General features: G+C 29.3%; 1 protein-coding gene across 1 annotated transcript in view; it reads right to left on the bottom strand.

Moving 5' to 3' along the window:
- Positions 1–2449: 2449 nt before the first annotated feature.
- geko overlaps positions 2450–16536 on the bottom strand; it is a 73440-nt gene continuing 59353 nt past the window's right edge. The window contains exons 2-3 of the mRNA XM_014431879.3: positions 15781–15913; positions 2450–4271 (exon numbers count right to left, since the gene is read on the bottom strand). Of these exons, the coding sequence (XP_014287365.1) occupies positions 4100–4271; positions 15781–15913 (305 nt within the window). The 3' untranslated portion in view covers positions 2450–4099. The remainder of the gene's footprint in view (positions 4272–15780; positions 15914–16536) is intronic.

Here is a 16536-nt window from a genome sequence, read left to right as displayed (position 1 = left end):
CGTATGAAGTAGATTGGAGGAAGATAGTCTGGGCGGCGGTCAATAAAGGTATCAAAATATTAACAAAAAACTATTTATTGTTAACCAACGTTTCGACTCACTTTGCAGGGCTTCGTCAGGGCTAAATAAGAAAAAAGATGAGACGTTCTGCTGCCAACTGAGCAGAAAACGGGAAGAGCAGTTAGAGAATACTTCTTGGGGACAGATCTTTTTTTATAATATATAAATAGGTAAACTGGTAAAAGTCTAATCTCATATCTAATATTACAATAGGTAAATATATGCAATATATTAGGAAGTACAAGTGTATAAGATATTACATATAACTACATTGGTACATATATTCCTATAGATAAATAAATAATGTTATTTAATAAATGTATATATATAAAGTAGTTGAATATGTATGTAGTGTAGAGAGTAAGATTTCTTAAAATATATAATAGACATGTAAGCTGACAAAAAAGTGTTTTCTCTAATCAAATATTACAATAGGTAGATATATGTTATAAATGTGGAAAAAGTGTACAAGATATTATATATATATTACGTACATGTAGAGAAAGAGACATATAGCATATGTAGAAATACTTATGATTAATGTAGTATAACTTTATTTATTTATCTATAGGTATTTATTTTTGTATGTAATATCTTATATTTGTACTTCCTAATTTATGTACTACTTTAATCGATGTATTTACACAAACCCTTTTTGTATCTTCCTTTTTGTATGTAACATATACTTTAAATTGTTTTGAAATGTTTTTTATTTTTAATGTTCTGTTAATTCTAAAATATTTCTATCTTGTTTTCTTATAGCCCTGGAAAGTGGGCGTAACATTAGCTAACAATAAATAGTTCTCTTTTACTATTTTGATAGCTTTATTGACCGCCACCCGGACTCTCTTCCTCCAATCTACTTCGTATGGTCAACTATCTTCTTCTAATCTGATTGCCTACATTTTCCTTTATCACTAATGCTATCAATATTGAATAATAAACCTTATTATGATATGAAGAAGTTCAAATCAGAGAGTAGTTTAAGACAGTTTCAATCATCCCCGTAGTTGAAGCCTGCAATACAACCTAGAAGTGCTAAATTGTTGAAAGAAAAAGTAAACCAACTGCCAACCTTCATGGGGTTTTTTATTTATAAAGCTGTAATTGACCATATGAAACCTGATTGTCAAATTAGTCAAATATTCGAGCATAATGGTTTACGCTAATTTGTCTGTAAATTAGTCAATTTATATTTCTCTGTTTTTTTAAATTATACTATACATTTTTTAAATCTATAAATTTAATTTTAGAAAAGTAAAAAAAAAAAAAACCTTATGGCCCTATGTTTTACTAAAATTGCATAATTTAAGAATTATTCTTTTCTTAGTTTATTTAAGTAAGAGTTATTAAGTTTAAAATTATTTATAATTGAAGTATTCGTAATATACCAGTTTTCATTTTTTTTTTTAACTGATTGTTATTTATTATTTCGAATACTGTTTTGATTGTTGTTTTTTTTTAGAATCGTTTTTATAGCTCATTTTTCTTTGATTTCTGAACGGAAACTGACACGTTCAACAAAACAAATGATAGTTTGCCAAACATGTTTATAACTAATATGATACAGATTTTTTTTTCTGTTACTTTCGTTTAGATATTTTCAACAGCAATGCAGGCCTTCTTTGTTGTCCTTACAGAAGTATGGTGATTTTACGAAAAGTGGAGTTTTATATTTATTTTTTGTGTCTCAGAGATTTTTTTTCATTTAAATTTCAAACAATTATTTGATAATTATACTCAGTGTATAGCTGAGAGGTTATTTTGAGGTAGTAAAATTAATGGAATATGTGACAACCTTCGGACATCTGTAAAACAAATAATTGTAATTTTTATTTATGATTAATTGAATTTTAAGAAAGTTAAAATCATAATTTGATATACACATTTCAATTTTTCAATTTAAAAACGGACCAACTTCTGTTCTAGCTTATATTCGTTAATTTTTTAACTCTTATTTTGATTATCTTTTTTATTTTGCATATAAAAATCGGCTTAAAATATTAACGATATATCAATTATTCAAATTAAGAAAATAATACAAAATCTCTTGTTTCAATCAAAATTATTTATCATAATGAAAGGATATCAAGTCGTAAAACTATTTGTTATGAACGAACGTTTCGCCCTGGACCGCACCCATCTACATGGTCATCATCTTTATACATGGTCATCATCGATCTTCCAAAATTATTTATCAATCTATTTTCCATCCTCACTGTTTTAGGTTCTAGAACTCATATCTGAAACTTCATTAATTTATTGTTTTTAGATTCACAATGTCATTAATAAAAGTTCACAAACTGAACTATAAAATATTATTGCAATAGCTTAATTAAGTGAGTCATTACACATAGCTCTGCAATAGGACGAGGATAAAAACACAACACAATAACAAGACGTTTATTCTTTCATTATTCTTCTAGGCATAAATCTTTTTAATAAGTTTACAACTTGCTAGAGGACTGTTTAAAAATAAATAGGAACATATAACATCAAATGATGACTTATAACAGGTGATGTCATGATTTAACACACAATCAATTCAGGTTTAAGTCAGTGGATAACATCTTAGTAATGTTCAATAAAAATTTACACTCAAATAATTCTAACAATAGACTTAGAATGGGTAACTCATTTCGAAAAAAAGATAAAATAAAATTTAGAAAACATTTTCCATTTTTCTTAATGTTTGGAGAAATAGTGTTATATACAAATAATTACTATAGTTTTATTTACAAATCACCAAAGAACTTATGAAAAATGAATTATTGGTATTACAAAGCAATAAATTGAGAAAATAGCGTATACAAAAATATGTATTTTTTTTTATGCCTTGTTAAAAAAAACTTATAGATAAACCTGGTATTGTTAAATTATTCTTAATGACTGAACTAATAGAACAATTAAGTTAAAATTTAAAATGAAGATTTAACACTAGTATTTACAAATTTACAATTATAAAATTAAATGGTACCTATATTACTAATCGTTAAATTAATTACAATTTCACTTTGAAATATTTTTTCAACAAAAAATTGACTGCAGTTAATTGACACCGTAAAGTTGTGTCTATCCCTAATTACAGGAATATGTATGTTTAATAAATGTTATAATTTTAGGTCTGTTGGCTATTATTTTTTTTTAATCTGTTCGTTCAATATTTGTATTTAGTGATAAAAAAAATTGGGTTTATTTCAAGTATCGTAAACATTTTATTATAAACATTAAAAAGTTGATTAAGTAAACGAAACCTGAATACTTGGGTACTTACATATGCCAAAACAGACGATTTTCCATCTTTGCTTTCCTACAGACTATATAAAATTAGATGATTAAAATTTAGTCAGTAAAATATTTACAAGGATCTATGCAATAATCAAAATTAAGATAAAATTACGTGAAAAGTTTTAAGTAAATTATTTTTATTATTTATTTTTTGAGATGTTTGCATTTTAATATGTATAAAACATCTCTTTGGATAAACTTTTGTTCACCTCAGTTCTGAAATCAAGAGAATGTTTTTATTTGGGTAAAGCTTAGATTACTAACTGACTTGAATGTTCATACATTAAAATTCTAAACTAAAAGATAATTCGTCAAAACTATGAATAAAAAAATAAACTCAATTGAAGATTAAGTACTCCACGTTGAGACAAGAAACCACTATCAGTTTAAAAAACAACAACTATATATTGGACTATTTCGTCGATTATCCTAATACAATTTCACGCCCTTATGATAAATAAAATAAACAAACAATAAAAACAATATAACAACACAGGTACCACTTTCGCTTCTTATATTCTTGGTTAAATTATTATAATTTCCGAATTTTCACGATTTCACCCTATAACGTTATAATCATATATTTTATCACAATGTTAGCGGTAACGCAGTAACAGCCTCTCTAGGCTTGACAGTTGTTTCCTTTTTTTTTTTTTCGACATATCCTGCGAAGCACCTTATGTTCCGAACGCTGCTTCTTCTTCGGAGGAATCACTCCTTGTTCCTCCTTTTCGGTTAATCCTGAAAGCTCTCACAGAAGCGACGGTTTGCTCAGTAAGGACAACACCTTGACAGAAGGAAGGGGGCAAGAAGGGTAGAAGTTGTGACAGCCCGTCCCGTCTATTCCAGAGATGAGCTGGCCCATGTGTGCTGCAAAGTGGTAGCGGGAACTGGAGTCAGCCGTCATGCTGATGCTCGTGTCCCTGAAACAAATATTATTTTTGTTAAATATGTTATTTATATTTCAAAGTTTAGGAATTAAAAAAATTGATTTCATATGTAGATATAATTGATAGGCAAGCCAACACCAAGAAAATATATTAACAACTTGAATGATTCTATCACCAATAATAGGTTTTCTTTTATGACGGATATAGAAAATCATTTGTTTAAATGACATGTAAAAAAGAAATTCAATAACAATTTTCTTGGGTGAAACGATCTTATTATACATATTCATATGTATAGTATAATGTTTTAACTTACAAAATTTTGCTTTCTAAGTATTTTTTTAAAATAAGATTACTGGAAGGATCATTAAAATTAAAATTTGAAAATTAATTTCACTGGTTTTGAATGTTTATTTTTTAATGCTCCTCTTCATTCAATTTCATTGGTAATTTAACTAATTTAGTTTTTGGTTTAACTTTATTTTTTCTCAATATGTAGGAAGAATTTTAAATTCTTCAAAAAATTACACAAGGCTAAAATTAATCTTATTCCGTTTAAAATATCTAATCAAGTGTTTAGTATTTATAAATTTTCATTGTTTTATGACAATTTATTTATTAGCAGGGATTATTCAGAATAATTAAATACTATAAAATAGTACTGCTTATATAAATTTGTTATGTGTTTTCCTGTTTTTTCTTTCTAATAACTTATTGAAGGCAATATATGTTTTGATAATTTTATTATTTGGTTAATTGGGTATCGATTTAACTTTTTTTAGATTTTCAACTCAGATCAGTGACGATAAATTAAAACAATTTCTGTAATATCAAAGTCTACTAAGATAGATATATTATTTAATTTCGAATCATGGATATTTGCACCACTTCTAAAAATGTTTCTGTTATTAGAAACATTATTAGTGTTGTGAATGTCCTTTAAAGAATCATCTGGTAAGTCCTTGAAATAAGAAAATCAGCCATACATTTCTATCAGATTGTCATTCGTTAATTAATCTTACATGATTAGGAAAGAAGGATTAATTACTGTGAAACGATTATAGAATTATGATCTTTAATTTCATACTAATTGCATTTTGATTTTGTAATGTATACAACATTCTTTTTTTTTAATGTCTTTTAACAACCTTGGTTCACTAATGGCTTATTATTTTTTTAGGTCAGAAAATTGTGTCTCATCCCAAGTCATCTTAGAGGGGTGTGTTTTATGTATCGGTATGTATTGGAAGTTATTTATTATGAAGATTATATATAGTTCTTTAAAAATATATAAATAAATACATACAAGAAAAAATATAAGATTTTTTTTTGGCTTCAAAATAATTTTATTCAATACTGATTCACGCACAAAGTGAAAAAGAAAAAATAATAGCATAGAAAGATGTCAAATCCTTGTGACGAAAAAAAATTTTTTTTATTGATTACATTTTTTGGATTTTAGAACCTCGTATCGATTTTCATTAAATTCCATTCCTTGATTTTGCTTACTCGTGCATTAACGTATTTTTTTTTTTTTTTTTTACACCTCTATTTAGAAAAAAGCTCGTCCGCTTAGGCCTAAAGTTGGTGGAATGTTAGGGTTTAGGATTGGAAGTTTAGAACCAATTTGAATGTCAATTTTATCAAATTCCGTCTATTATTACTTCCACTTACGTGAATGCTATTATATGACGAGTATTGATGTTACTTATCATCTATATTTCCTAAACGACTCGTTTCGATTTAGCTCAAACTTGTAGATAATTAAGGACCTATCAATGATGTAATATCTATTTCATCATATTCTTTTTTTTTTTTTTTGTTTAATTCAAATTAACGTAATATTTTATTTATATACTCCTCATACTTCAATTAATTCGTTTTTCTTTGTATATTCAATTGAAATAGTTTGAAATCTATACCGACTCTTTTGGCAGAAGTTCTTTGTTTTTACAATGAAAAAACTTTTCATCTCAGAACTTCAAGAGATTGAGCTTTCATCAAAGATTAGTATTATTTTTTTTTATACTTCATAACTTTATTCACACGTGTAAATTGAAATAATAACTTTTGAAAATTTTTACTCATGTTATGAGTGGTATGAGGGGGAGCAATTATTGTACGAGATCACTCATCCAGCTCCTCTTCTTCTACTAACGTAGTTGTTTGTTGTAAGCCTTTCGATTTGTCAAGGAATTCTATGTCGTTGGCTCGTATATGTTCTTTAACAGTTGGCATGTGAAGGTTAGTGTGCAAAGTCATGTTGTTGATGTACCAAGGAGCTTTAGTAATTGCCCTGGATATTTTTGCCTAAAACATTTGAAGTTTGTTAATGTGAATATTTTTAGCTTTTCCAAATATTTGTGATGCGTATGTCCAAATTGATTTCCGTTAGCAAGTGCGACTATTCAGTCTTTGTTTTAATTCTGTTTGTTTTGATAGGAGTGAAAAATTCATCAAAAATATTAGATAATATAATTGTTATAATCGTACAATATAAATAATTTAAAAAATAATATTAATGATATAAATTGAATTTTTGTATAGCTTGTAAACTCTAATTAATTGATTTCTCAAATACGTTTCGTATCGGAATTAGTTTTCAACTGGATACAACTGTTCTAACGAAACCACACAATTCTATTTCAGAATGAACTCGATACTTGGTCACTTTCATTTCAGTAAATATTTACAACGGATATCTTCTGTGGACAATGGCGTGTAGTGAAAGGAGACTGCCGTTCACTTGCAATCATTCCACTTGGCAACACTTTCAGAAAACCGTGATTGCTTTTATGTCCAATCGTTCGCACGCATCCTTGGCTTCAAAAGCCGCCTAATGAGCTAACTGATTATTTGCTTCGTTATAGAATCCTGATGGATGCTTTTCAGTGCTTTGGTAGTGAAAGTTCTCTGTTGAAAATGAGAGTTCCAAGAAGTTTATGGTTATGTAGCGAGATAAAAATTGGCTTCGAGTAACTTATGTTACTTTATATTGTGCATACGATTTTTTATTCCTCGCAGTTATTCATTTGTAACGCCATCACCTTGGCTTTAAAAAACATATTTAATTTTTTTGGAGTCATAATTATAAATAAATAAAGATAAGAATGAATTAGGGGAGCACGGTAATCTCGGGGTTAGGCGCGTAGCTACTAACTCCAATGATCCTAGTTCCTGCTGGCTTTTCTGTTACACTGTAGACTCATGGCTTTGTTGGAAATTGGATAAAAATATGGCGGTCGAGCGTGATTCTAACCAAATCACCTTCTTGCATAACCGTTGATCTATTAACAGTACTTTCTTACAAAGTACTGAACCCCTGACCCTTGATGGGTTGTAGTGGTAGTTTTTTTTTGGAGTGGATTATCCTGTACATGTGAAAAAAAATGTAAGTTGTATATAAAAAATTAAAGCTAAAATGTTTGCAAGCCCATTAAGGATCCCACTTTCGTAAATTACATGAAAGTTGCTAACCAAAAGCCTGAAACATTGAAATTTGTCGCAGTTGCACAAAATGTTCTCAGCCAACGCGAAGCGAAAAGCTATTGCCGACAGTTTCTATGAGAGATATCACCAGGATATTAAATCGAATATAAATATGTACATAAAAACTACAAGCATTATAAAATAAATCCCTAATAATAATAAACAATTATGCATATTACACAAGAATGCAGTAATATGCATTCAGAATTAATTTTGAAATTAAATCATAATGATGAGAAGGTAGTTGACTGTGGAAAATATATAGGATAAGATGGTTGTGGGTGCGGTCAGAAAATAACACAAATATGTTTGAAAAAACCTTTTTAATAGTGCCAACTTTTCGGCCAGAATTTCTAGCCTTTATCAGGGCTAAGAACAAAAAATAAGATAACAACCAACGAATACAAAAAAAAATAAAAAGAGAAAATATAAACAGAATTATTAAAGTAAATAATTGTACAGAATGGAAATAAGTAAAAATAAAGTAATGAAAGAATGGAACTTATTAATTTATCCAAAATTAATTCTATTAATTTACCTATAATTAGTTAGTTAAACCTGGTAATTAGTTAGTTTTGTTCAGTAATTTACTTTTAATTAATTATTCTGCATTTTCTCTTTTTATTTTTTAGTATTCATAGGTTTTTCTTTGTTCTTAGCCCTGATGAAGACTAGAAATCCTGGCCGAAACGTAGGCACTATTAAATAAGTCTTTAACTTATTTGTGTTTTCTGACCGTACCCCTATCCTTCTTCCCCTCAATTAAATTAAATCATAATTTATTCCAATCTTCCCTTATAAGAAAATTATAATAAGAAATTATACAAAAACAACGGCCCATAGTTATAAGCATAAGAAAACTAATTGTATATTGCTGTAGAGTTCATTAATTACGACCTCTATTTTATTTTATTTCGATATAGTTGTTTTTTTTTTTTTCTTTCGGTTTCTTTTTTACCAAAATGTGAAACATAGCTACAAGTAGTAAGTATATTCAGTGTCCAATAAAAATGCATTGTTTCAGGGTAGAGCCCGAAGCATAGTAATTATTATTGTACATTATAATATCTTAAAATAGAAACTTTTATATAAAAAAAAATATATATAATGGCATTATCCTCCCTCTCAAAAAAAATAAATAAATAAATAGGAGCATAAATTCCTCTCTATTTGTTTTTTCGGGAATGTTACCATCAATAATTATTTGAAGTAACCAGTATGAATTACCTTCCAATCACCAAGGATGATATATTTCCAAAAAAATTGAACTTAATCCTCTCATTTATGCACATTCCCTAAATATGGGCACTTACCGTGAGTAATCTCAATTCGAAGTTTGCTCCATTCTCTTATTAACAGAACCTATTGAATGCTGTTCTCCCTTGTCCCTATAATGACAGCCAACTAATACAAACCCTGAGGGATGAAGGAGCCATCCTACCTGAAGTTCCCTTTGAAGGACCGTACTTGGGCAAACTCCGGAGGCTCCCCGTCTTAGCCAGGACTTGCGACAGAAGGAGATACGGTGTCTTGGATACTCTCTAATTACTGCTTATCTCTGCCCCGGGGCATCTAGTCCTTTGAGGCATTAATTAGTGTCACTTCTTGGCCTTGTATCATCAATTACAATTAACTCTCTTGTTTCTGACGTATTTTCCCCTACATCTTTATTTTTATTCCTAACTACCTCTTTTTCGTGACCAAGGTACCTTTCTTGCCTTTTGGAGAGAATTTAGAAATTTCGCCCAGCGGAAGAAAAGGATATGTAAATAATTTGTTAAAACTAAAATAGAACTCTCCATAGCCGATAGTGGCGGTTAATCCGTAGTGTATGAAGGGAAAAAAATTTAATTTAATTCATATGTTTGGTACTATACAAAATATAATAAATAGACGATGTTTATATCAATATATGATGAACTTAAATTGATTCATCAACATTTTTTTAGTACATGTTGAACAATATATCCCCTCCTAAATTTGTTAGCATGAAGAGTTGTTAAGCTTTAATAATCCTATTAAGTAATTCATGGAAGGTAAAATTCCAAATTTTTAACGATAAGCTGATACTAAATAGAGTAAATTTATGTATTAATTATTACTAGTTGCAATATTTTGAAATCACTAAGACTTTAGGAAAGGTTTGCACTCACTCCCTTATCTGTTGGTGTTCGACCAAAAGCGTATCTGAACAATGGGGTAAGTGCTTACCATATCTCGGCCAATTTTATTGTCTTGATGAAAAGTTTTTCCTAATGAAAATCAATTGGTTTAAAATAATGTACATAACAACTTCTCTTTAGCTTCTCAAAGACCTTGCTTAAAAAATTCAGTTTATTATTTATTTAATCTGTGATTGAATATTTTTGTTGTCTTCATTCTCATATTTTTGCCCTAAATGTCGTTGAAATAAAAAGAGTTGAGAATTATAAGACGTATTTAATGATTAATTTGAAGTTTAACTCTCGGTATTTAAAATTTAGGTCCACACTTATCCCCTCCCACCTCACCCTTACCTTATCATTTGTTTAATCTTAAATTAAGGAAATAAAGACTAGCTGAAATGATATCTAATCCGATTAATTAATTAAACTAATTATAAAGTTGATAATTTATATATTACCTAATTATTTTGAATTGATAAATTTATTTCAATTATTAAAACTCTCCATTAAAAAGTTTCGTTTCTTTATTACTTTTTTTATTAACAGTAAAATATTATCTATTTATCTGATACTATCAAGTATTTTCAGATTGGCCGCTCATGTTTTAGGTAATTTTGTAAATATAAGTATACAGTAATTAAATATAAGTTATCTCTGCAATTGTAAAACAAAAAAAAAATGATTTTGAATAGAATAATAAGGGGACTACATTCTATTAAAGCTTGCGATGAATTAATTTAATTTTTTCAATTTTCATCAATTATGATTTCATTTTAGCGCTTCCAATCTTTAATAAACGTGCTTTTGAAATTCTAAACAAAACGAAATAATAATTTTTTTTTTTTTAAATTCACCCAGATTAAATAATTTAGATGAAATTTATGAGCACCAGATTACGGTTATTTTGAAATAACATGTAAGAAGCTGATTTTAAATAATGAGATCTCCCGTTATTATTAAAAGTGTTCGCAATGTGAGACTTAAGGTCTTAAATAAAATCCCCCAGACTGGAGTATTGACCTTTAGGCTAACCCCGACCCAAATGGCTCTGATTCGTTCAAGGTGAGGCAATAGAACCCTGTTACATGAAGGAAAATAAAACGTTTATTTAATTCATAATTGACACGAAAAGGAACGCCTTTTAAACGTGATATGGATAATTTTAGATTTGATTGCGTTTGATGAGGAGGGCACTTATCTTCTTAAATGATCATTCCAGTAACAAGTTTATGATGACCATCATTGGAGCTTGGCAGATTCGAAATAGGAACATAATTTCCGATTAAATGGGTTATTACTGAATTTCAATATCTCTAATTTAGAATAGTTACAGGCAGGATCGGGCCTTCTGCGCCTTTAGTGAGTTTGAAAAATATGTTTAATCCAATACGAGAAAGTCTAAACTTTTTTTTGTTTTAAATCTCTGTAAAATTGTTTATTATTTTCATATAAAAACACGTTTATTATCAAAGAGAAGCTAATGACGCCGTTTTCCAATTTCAGGCACTTTTGAAATATTGCTCGATTTAAACTATCTTCAAATCTTCTCTTCCCGATTCAAGAATATTTTTCAAAAGTGATATAAGACCGTCGTTCCCTGGGGGGTCTAAGTGGGGCGGGTCCAAAGGGGAAGGATTGCCTTTTATTGTTTAATGATCTCCTCTTGTGAGATTGTGACATGTCCGTACATCGACCTACCTAAACCTGGTGCTTGATAAATTGTCTAAAAAAAGGGTATTTTTCACGGTTAATTTTGTGTTCTTTTCGTGGCACATCTATACTCCGCCTTGCTAAGATCCTGCTTTATAGGGATTGGTTTTGGGGGAATTAATTAATATAAATATTAAATAAAATATTTAAAATTTTAATGCAAAATTAATCTTGGGCGGATAACCAAATCAAATAAAAACAAGAGCTTTGAAATCCATCTTTTATCTTTCCATTTTTCTATCCCATCAATCTTCTTCTATCTTTGACTCGTTCTTTCTTGAGCGAGCCCCTCGTTTTAGTATAAGCGTTTGGAACGTGCATTTTAGATATTTTTATAATCTCTTAAAGAAATAGTGTCATTTAAGAATAAATTATATTTTAAGCTATTTTATTTTTATTTTTCTTCAGTTTAATAATTGGAACAAATTGCATTAGATCATCTTAAATAATGGGCATATTTTTATGCAGAGAACGTGACAGGTTTAGATATTTATATTTTTTGTTATCAGTTGGTAATATGCAAGTAATGATTATTACCAACTTTTGAAAAGGATAAATGGTTGCAAAAAAAATTTATTGTGATTTTTTAGTATAGTTATGTTGCCGGTACAAAACCAAAGCTCAAATTTTTGTGATCTTCTTTTGTTTATCTTGGGTTTTTTGCATTTTGACTTGAGTTTCTTTTCTTAATGCCAAATAAATCTATCTAAATATGTGACGTTACTAAATACAAATGCAAAATCATCAATTGAATTATATTGAAAATAGAAATTTATAATTTTTTTATTTATCGATATCCAAGATAAAGTTATATTGGTCTTCTTACAAATGAAAACTCTCAGGCTATTTCAGTAATAATTAAACCGCTATTTCTGAATAGTTGATCATTATTTACGTTGATTATCATACCACTAGAACTATCTATGTTGTTCTATCGTGTAGTCTTCTCTACAGAATAGTCGTGATGCCACTCCCGAAAAGGCCTACAACCTTGATCAAGGAATGGCAGCCAACATCAATCATATCCAAGGTTGGAGTCGCTTAATGATAGCACTTCTATTTATTGCTGGAGTCGCATTGAAGTCGCCAGCCACAATGACCTGGCTAGGGCTACCGCATTTACACCGACTAATGACCACAGACTGAACAGAACAAACACAATTAGACAATAAGCATCTTTTGTCCGATGGAATCAACACCTGAACCCATGTATGGAGGGTACTTTTATGTGAGGCGTCGCGCTCAGGCCATTGTTGATTCAGAACCATGGCATTATTCAGGAGTCCAATCATTCTGCTAAATGACTTCCCCGTGTTAATAGGGTATAGGTCATTCGCTTATTATAATGAATGTCAGAGGGGTGTTCCAGGGAGGATAATACTCTGTGTTATTGGATTTGAAATATATTGTTTTTATGTTTAGTGATTTATCGACGGTTCGCAGTAAACCCACAAAAATATGAGTGAGAATTAAATCACAAAAATTCGCTAGTGTCCTTACTGAGATAAGTGATGACATGAGATATTATGAGGGAAATTTTTTATAGGTCAATTTTCAATTCAATTTTATTTTTGTGATATATGTTCTTATATAGATATACAATTGAAAGCACAGCCACATTAACATGGCATGATAGTTGTAGTGGTTCAGTTCTTCATTTTCTTTTTAGAAGCATTAACGAATTTACAGGCATATCAGGCTACAGACTTGAGGATTTGTTCGAACATTACACTTAAAGTGAATGGTTATATTACTATCAAAAAAAATATTGAACATTTTACAGGTTTTGATTACGAAGAATCGATACAGGTTTAGTAGGATCCTAAAGCTCAACTCCCATGAACAGACATGACATTCGTCATGTTAATGAAATTTAGTAACAATCGGATATTTAAGTTTGAAGTTACTAAGTTGTAGAAAACTATGGACACCATCCTGTATTTTCGGAGTTATTTGAGGATTTCATATTTGTTCCGTTCCGATGAGGATAACAGATTTTTTGCCATGTTTTATTTTACAATCGTTACTGTCACAGGTTCTTTACGAATAGCAAAAGTAAATTATTTCATAAAGTGTTTATTTCCACCCTGATTTTGACGCCAATATTCGTTCTACTTGACTGAATAGTTGATACAACGAATCAGATTTTATTTATAAATATAAACGTTCTTTGTGGTTGAAAGAGGAAATATTGTGTTATTTATTGAGCTCAAGAAAACATGAACATTGAATTTCGACACGATTATTTAAACTTTTCCAAATAAGAAAGCAAGACGAGTGATGTAAACACATAAATTTCTTTATGTGTACATATTCCATGTATGAAAACATAAAACATGTGTCCATAAAATACTATGAAGATTTTAAAAATTATAAAATATACGGAATTGACAAAAAAAAATTAATGGATAAGGAAGCAATAACAATTGAAAAAATCACTAAATATTGAATGAATAAAGTTCCGACAAATTAGTCTGCACGATCTTAAAATAGGAATTGAAGGTCAACTTCAAGGATTAATTTCTTCACAAAATTCTTCGTACGTCGCAGTAGCATGTATTATTATTTTCAAAAGAAATCCTTTTGAAGAAAATTTAATTTAATCTTGCTCGACGTGAATTTGTACTTTTAACTTAATCATAGACGTAATATCTGAAATACATTTTTATTGTTAACGTAGGCAATTTTTGGTTCTAATTATTTATTATTGCAGTCAGAAGTTCTATCAATAGGTAGATTCTCCACATGTTTGTATCATGGCAATATATCACCTACAGCAAATTTAATTGTTGTATATATTTTTATACAGTTCTAAATAACAATAAATAAATTAGAAAAAAAATACAGCTTTTGGTTCTCATGATTCGGAAAAATGACAAATGACTTACTTTAATTTCAGTTTCGTTTAATTCTGAGGTTTCATTTCTACTTGTTAATTTTGAGTCTCAAGACTTGACAGACATATTTCGAGAATTTAAAAATGAAACTCAGTAGGTCTTAGCTGAAGTAAATGAAGTTTCTGTTGGTAGTGTAGGCGACTTAGTGAACTACTCCAGTTCTCCAGCGCAGTTTTTTAAAATATATACAATAAGTAAATGTGATGTTAAATATATAAGGGTATGATACAGAAATATGGAGAATCTACCCATTGATAGAACTACAATAATCTCTAGATCATCTTTTTAGACGCCTAGATTGCCAAGTCATGAAGGAGAAGGCAGGCTAGAAGCAATTGAATTTGGATCGTTGGGAAGTTTATCATAAAAGGATTGGTATCTGGATCTGGTCTAATCGGATGACCCAATTTGTGACAAAATATGGAACATTAAGGGTTTCTGATTGTAAGGATTGGATAAGAAAAAAAATTCGAAGGTTTGGTAGAGCCCCAAAACTCAACTCCCTAAGTCCTGATAGGCCTTATTATAGTCGTATAAATGAGTCTTTTGTAATTAGTTGAATTTTTAGACTGTTTGTTAAGTAAGTGTTGTAATAGTTGGAATCTACGAGCGGTTTCCTGTCTTTTCAGTCTTGTAGGAATCCAATTCAGCGTACTTAAATCTAGAATTTCCAACTGCAAGATATATTTTCAATAAATGATTCGCATTTGGAACCGAATTTATATCAGTTATTCATCCCATGCCATGCCATCTCCTCGCGTTCGGAAAGAGTAATTGCCAAAAACTGCCAAAAATATTTTTCTGTTTTTGAGGATTTATTTGTAAATGGTAAGGAAAATGAGAACAAGAGCTAAATCGTTCAAGAATTGGATTTTTCATAAAAATCCATCATCATAATTAAGATGTATATTTAGAGGCATCTGATCCAAACCGAATACGTCTGCCCTGCCTTCTACAGGCTATATTTTTCAAATTACTTTTTATTATTTCATATCTCTGGTGGTTCTGAAAATAGTAGAACTTGCAAAATATTTTGTTCTTACTCCATGGCTTCAAAAAAGTATTTCCTTGAGTAATCAAATTTTCACAGACGTCATTTCGAATGCGTTCGAAGTTGAATACAAAGCATTTGATGCTGAATGTAAAATAAACAGATATTTAATTTATTAAAAAATAAAAATCTCTACACCATTATAGTTATTATTTTTTTAATTATTTAATTTAGTTTTGTAGTGATATATTTCCTATGAAATAATTAAGTATTATTAATGTGAAACGTACCTAATTAGTTGAAGAAGGGATTTGGCTTTGGGTGTGAGCTTGTCCTTCTCCGGCGAAGCATTAAGTTCACATATCAGCTTTGGCAGACAGGAATTCTTCACTGCCGTCGTGAACCTCTCCAGCTTGTCATTTTCTGGAAACGACAATTAGATAGATTAATAACAAACAGATTTGAAGGAATTTCATAATTTCATTATAAACAAATGTTAAAATAAAAAAAAGGAAATCAAAGAAAATTTTAAACAAAAATACTATATTTTAAATTATCAAATACAAGATTGAAATCCTACTATCATCCTGCACAGTATTACGTCAACCTATTACTATGCATATTAATAATTTAACGAAAAAATGAAACATCTATTTGAGATTTTTTTTTTGTTTGCTTTGAATATTTTATTTCTATTTCTTTATTTGTTTTAATGAAATTAATTGAACCTGAATTTATTTTGCTTATTCAATGAACGCTATAGGTGTTTCCAGGTAATGAATTGTATAAAAAAAAAAACAAAGCTTATTCAAGTGAGATTAATATTATTCATAAAAATATTGAATTTGCTAAGTAGAGAAACTTTTACTATTTTCTGATTTTTTTTTTCGTACCCTCCTGTAAAAAATAGATACAATTACAATATGAACAGGAGATATAGAAGGTAAGAAAAAAAAGTTTTACATTCCTGTACAATTCGAGCAAGTACTACAATTTAATGAACAGTTTTATATTTAAGTCTCTCCATTAGAACGCTCGGCAATCGT

The sequence above is a fragment of the Halyomorpha halys genome, unplaced genomic scaffold (genome assembly GCF_000696795.3).
Source record: "Halyomorpha halys isolate HHAL.00 unplaced genomic scaffold, Hhal_1.1 Scaffold1012.1, whole genome shotgun sequence".
Classification (NCBI taxonomy): Eukaryota; Metazoa; Arthropoda; class Insecta; order Hemiptera; family Pentatomidae; genus Halyomorpha; species Halyomorpha halys.
The sequence above is the reverse complement of the archived record's forward strand: the minus strand, read 5'-3'. Positions and strand labels throughout refer to the sequence as shown.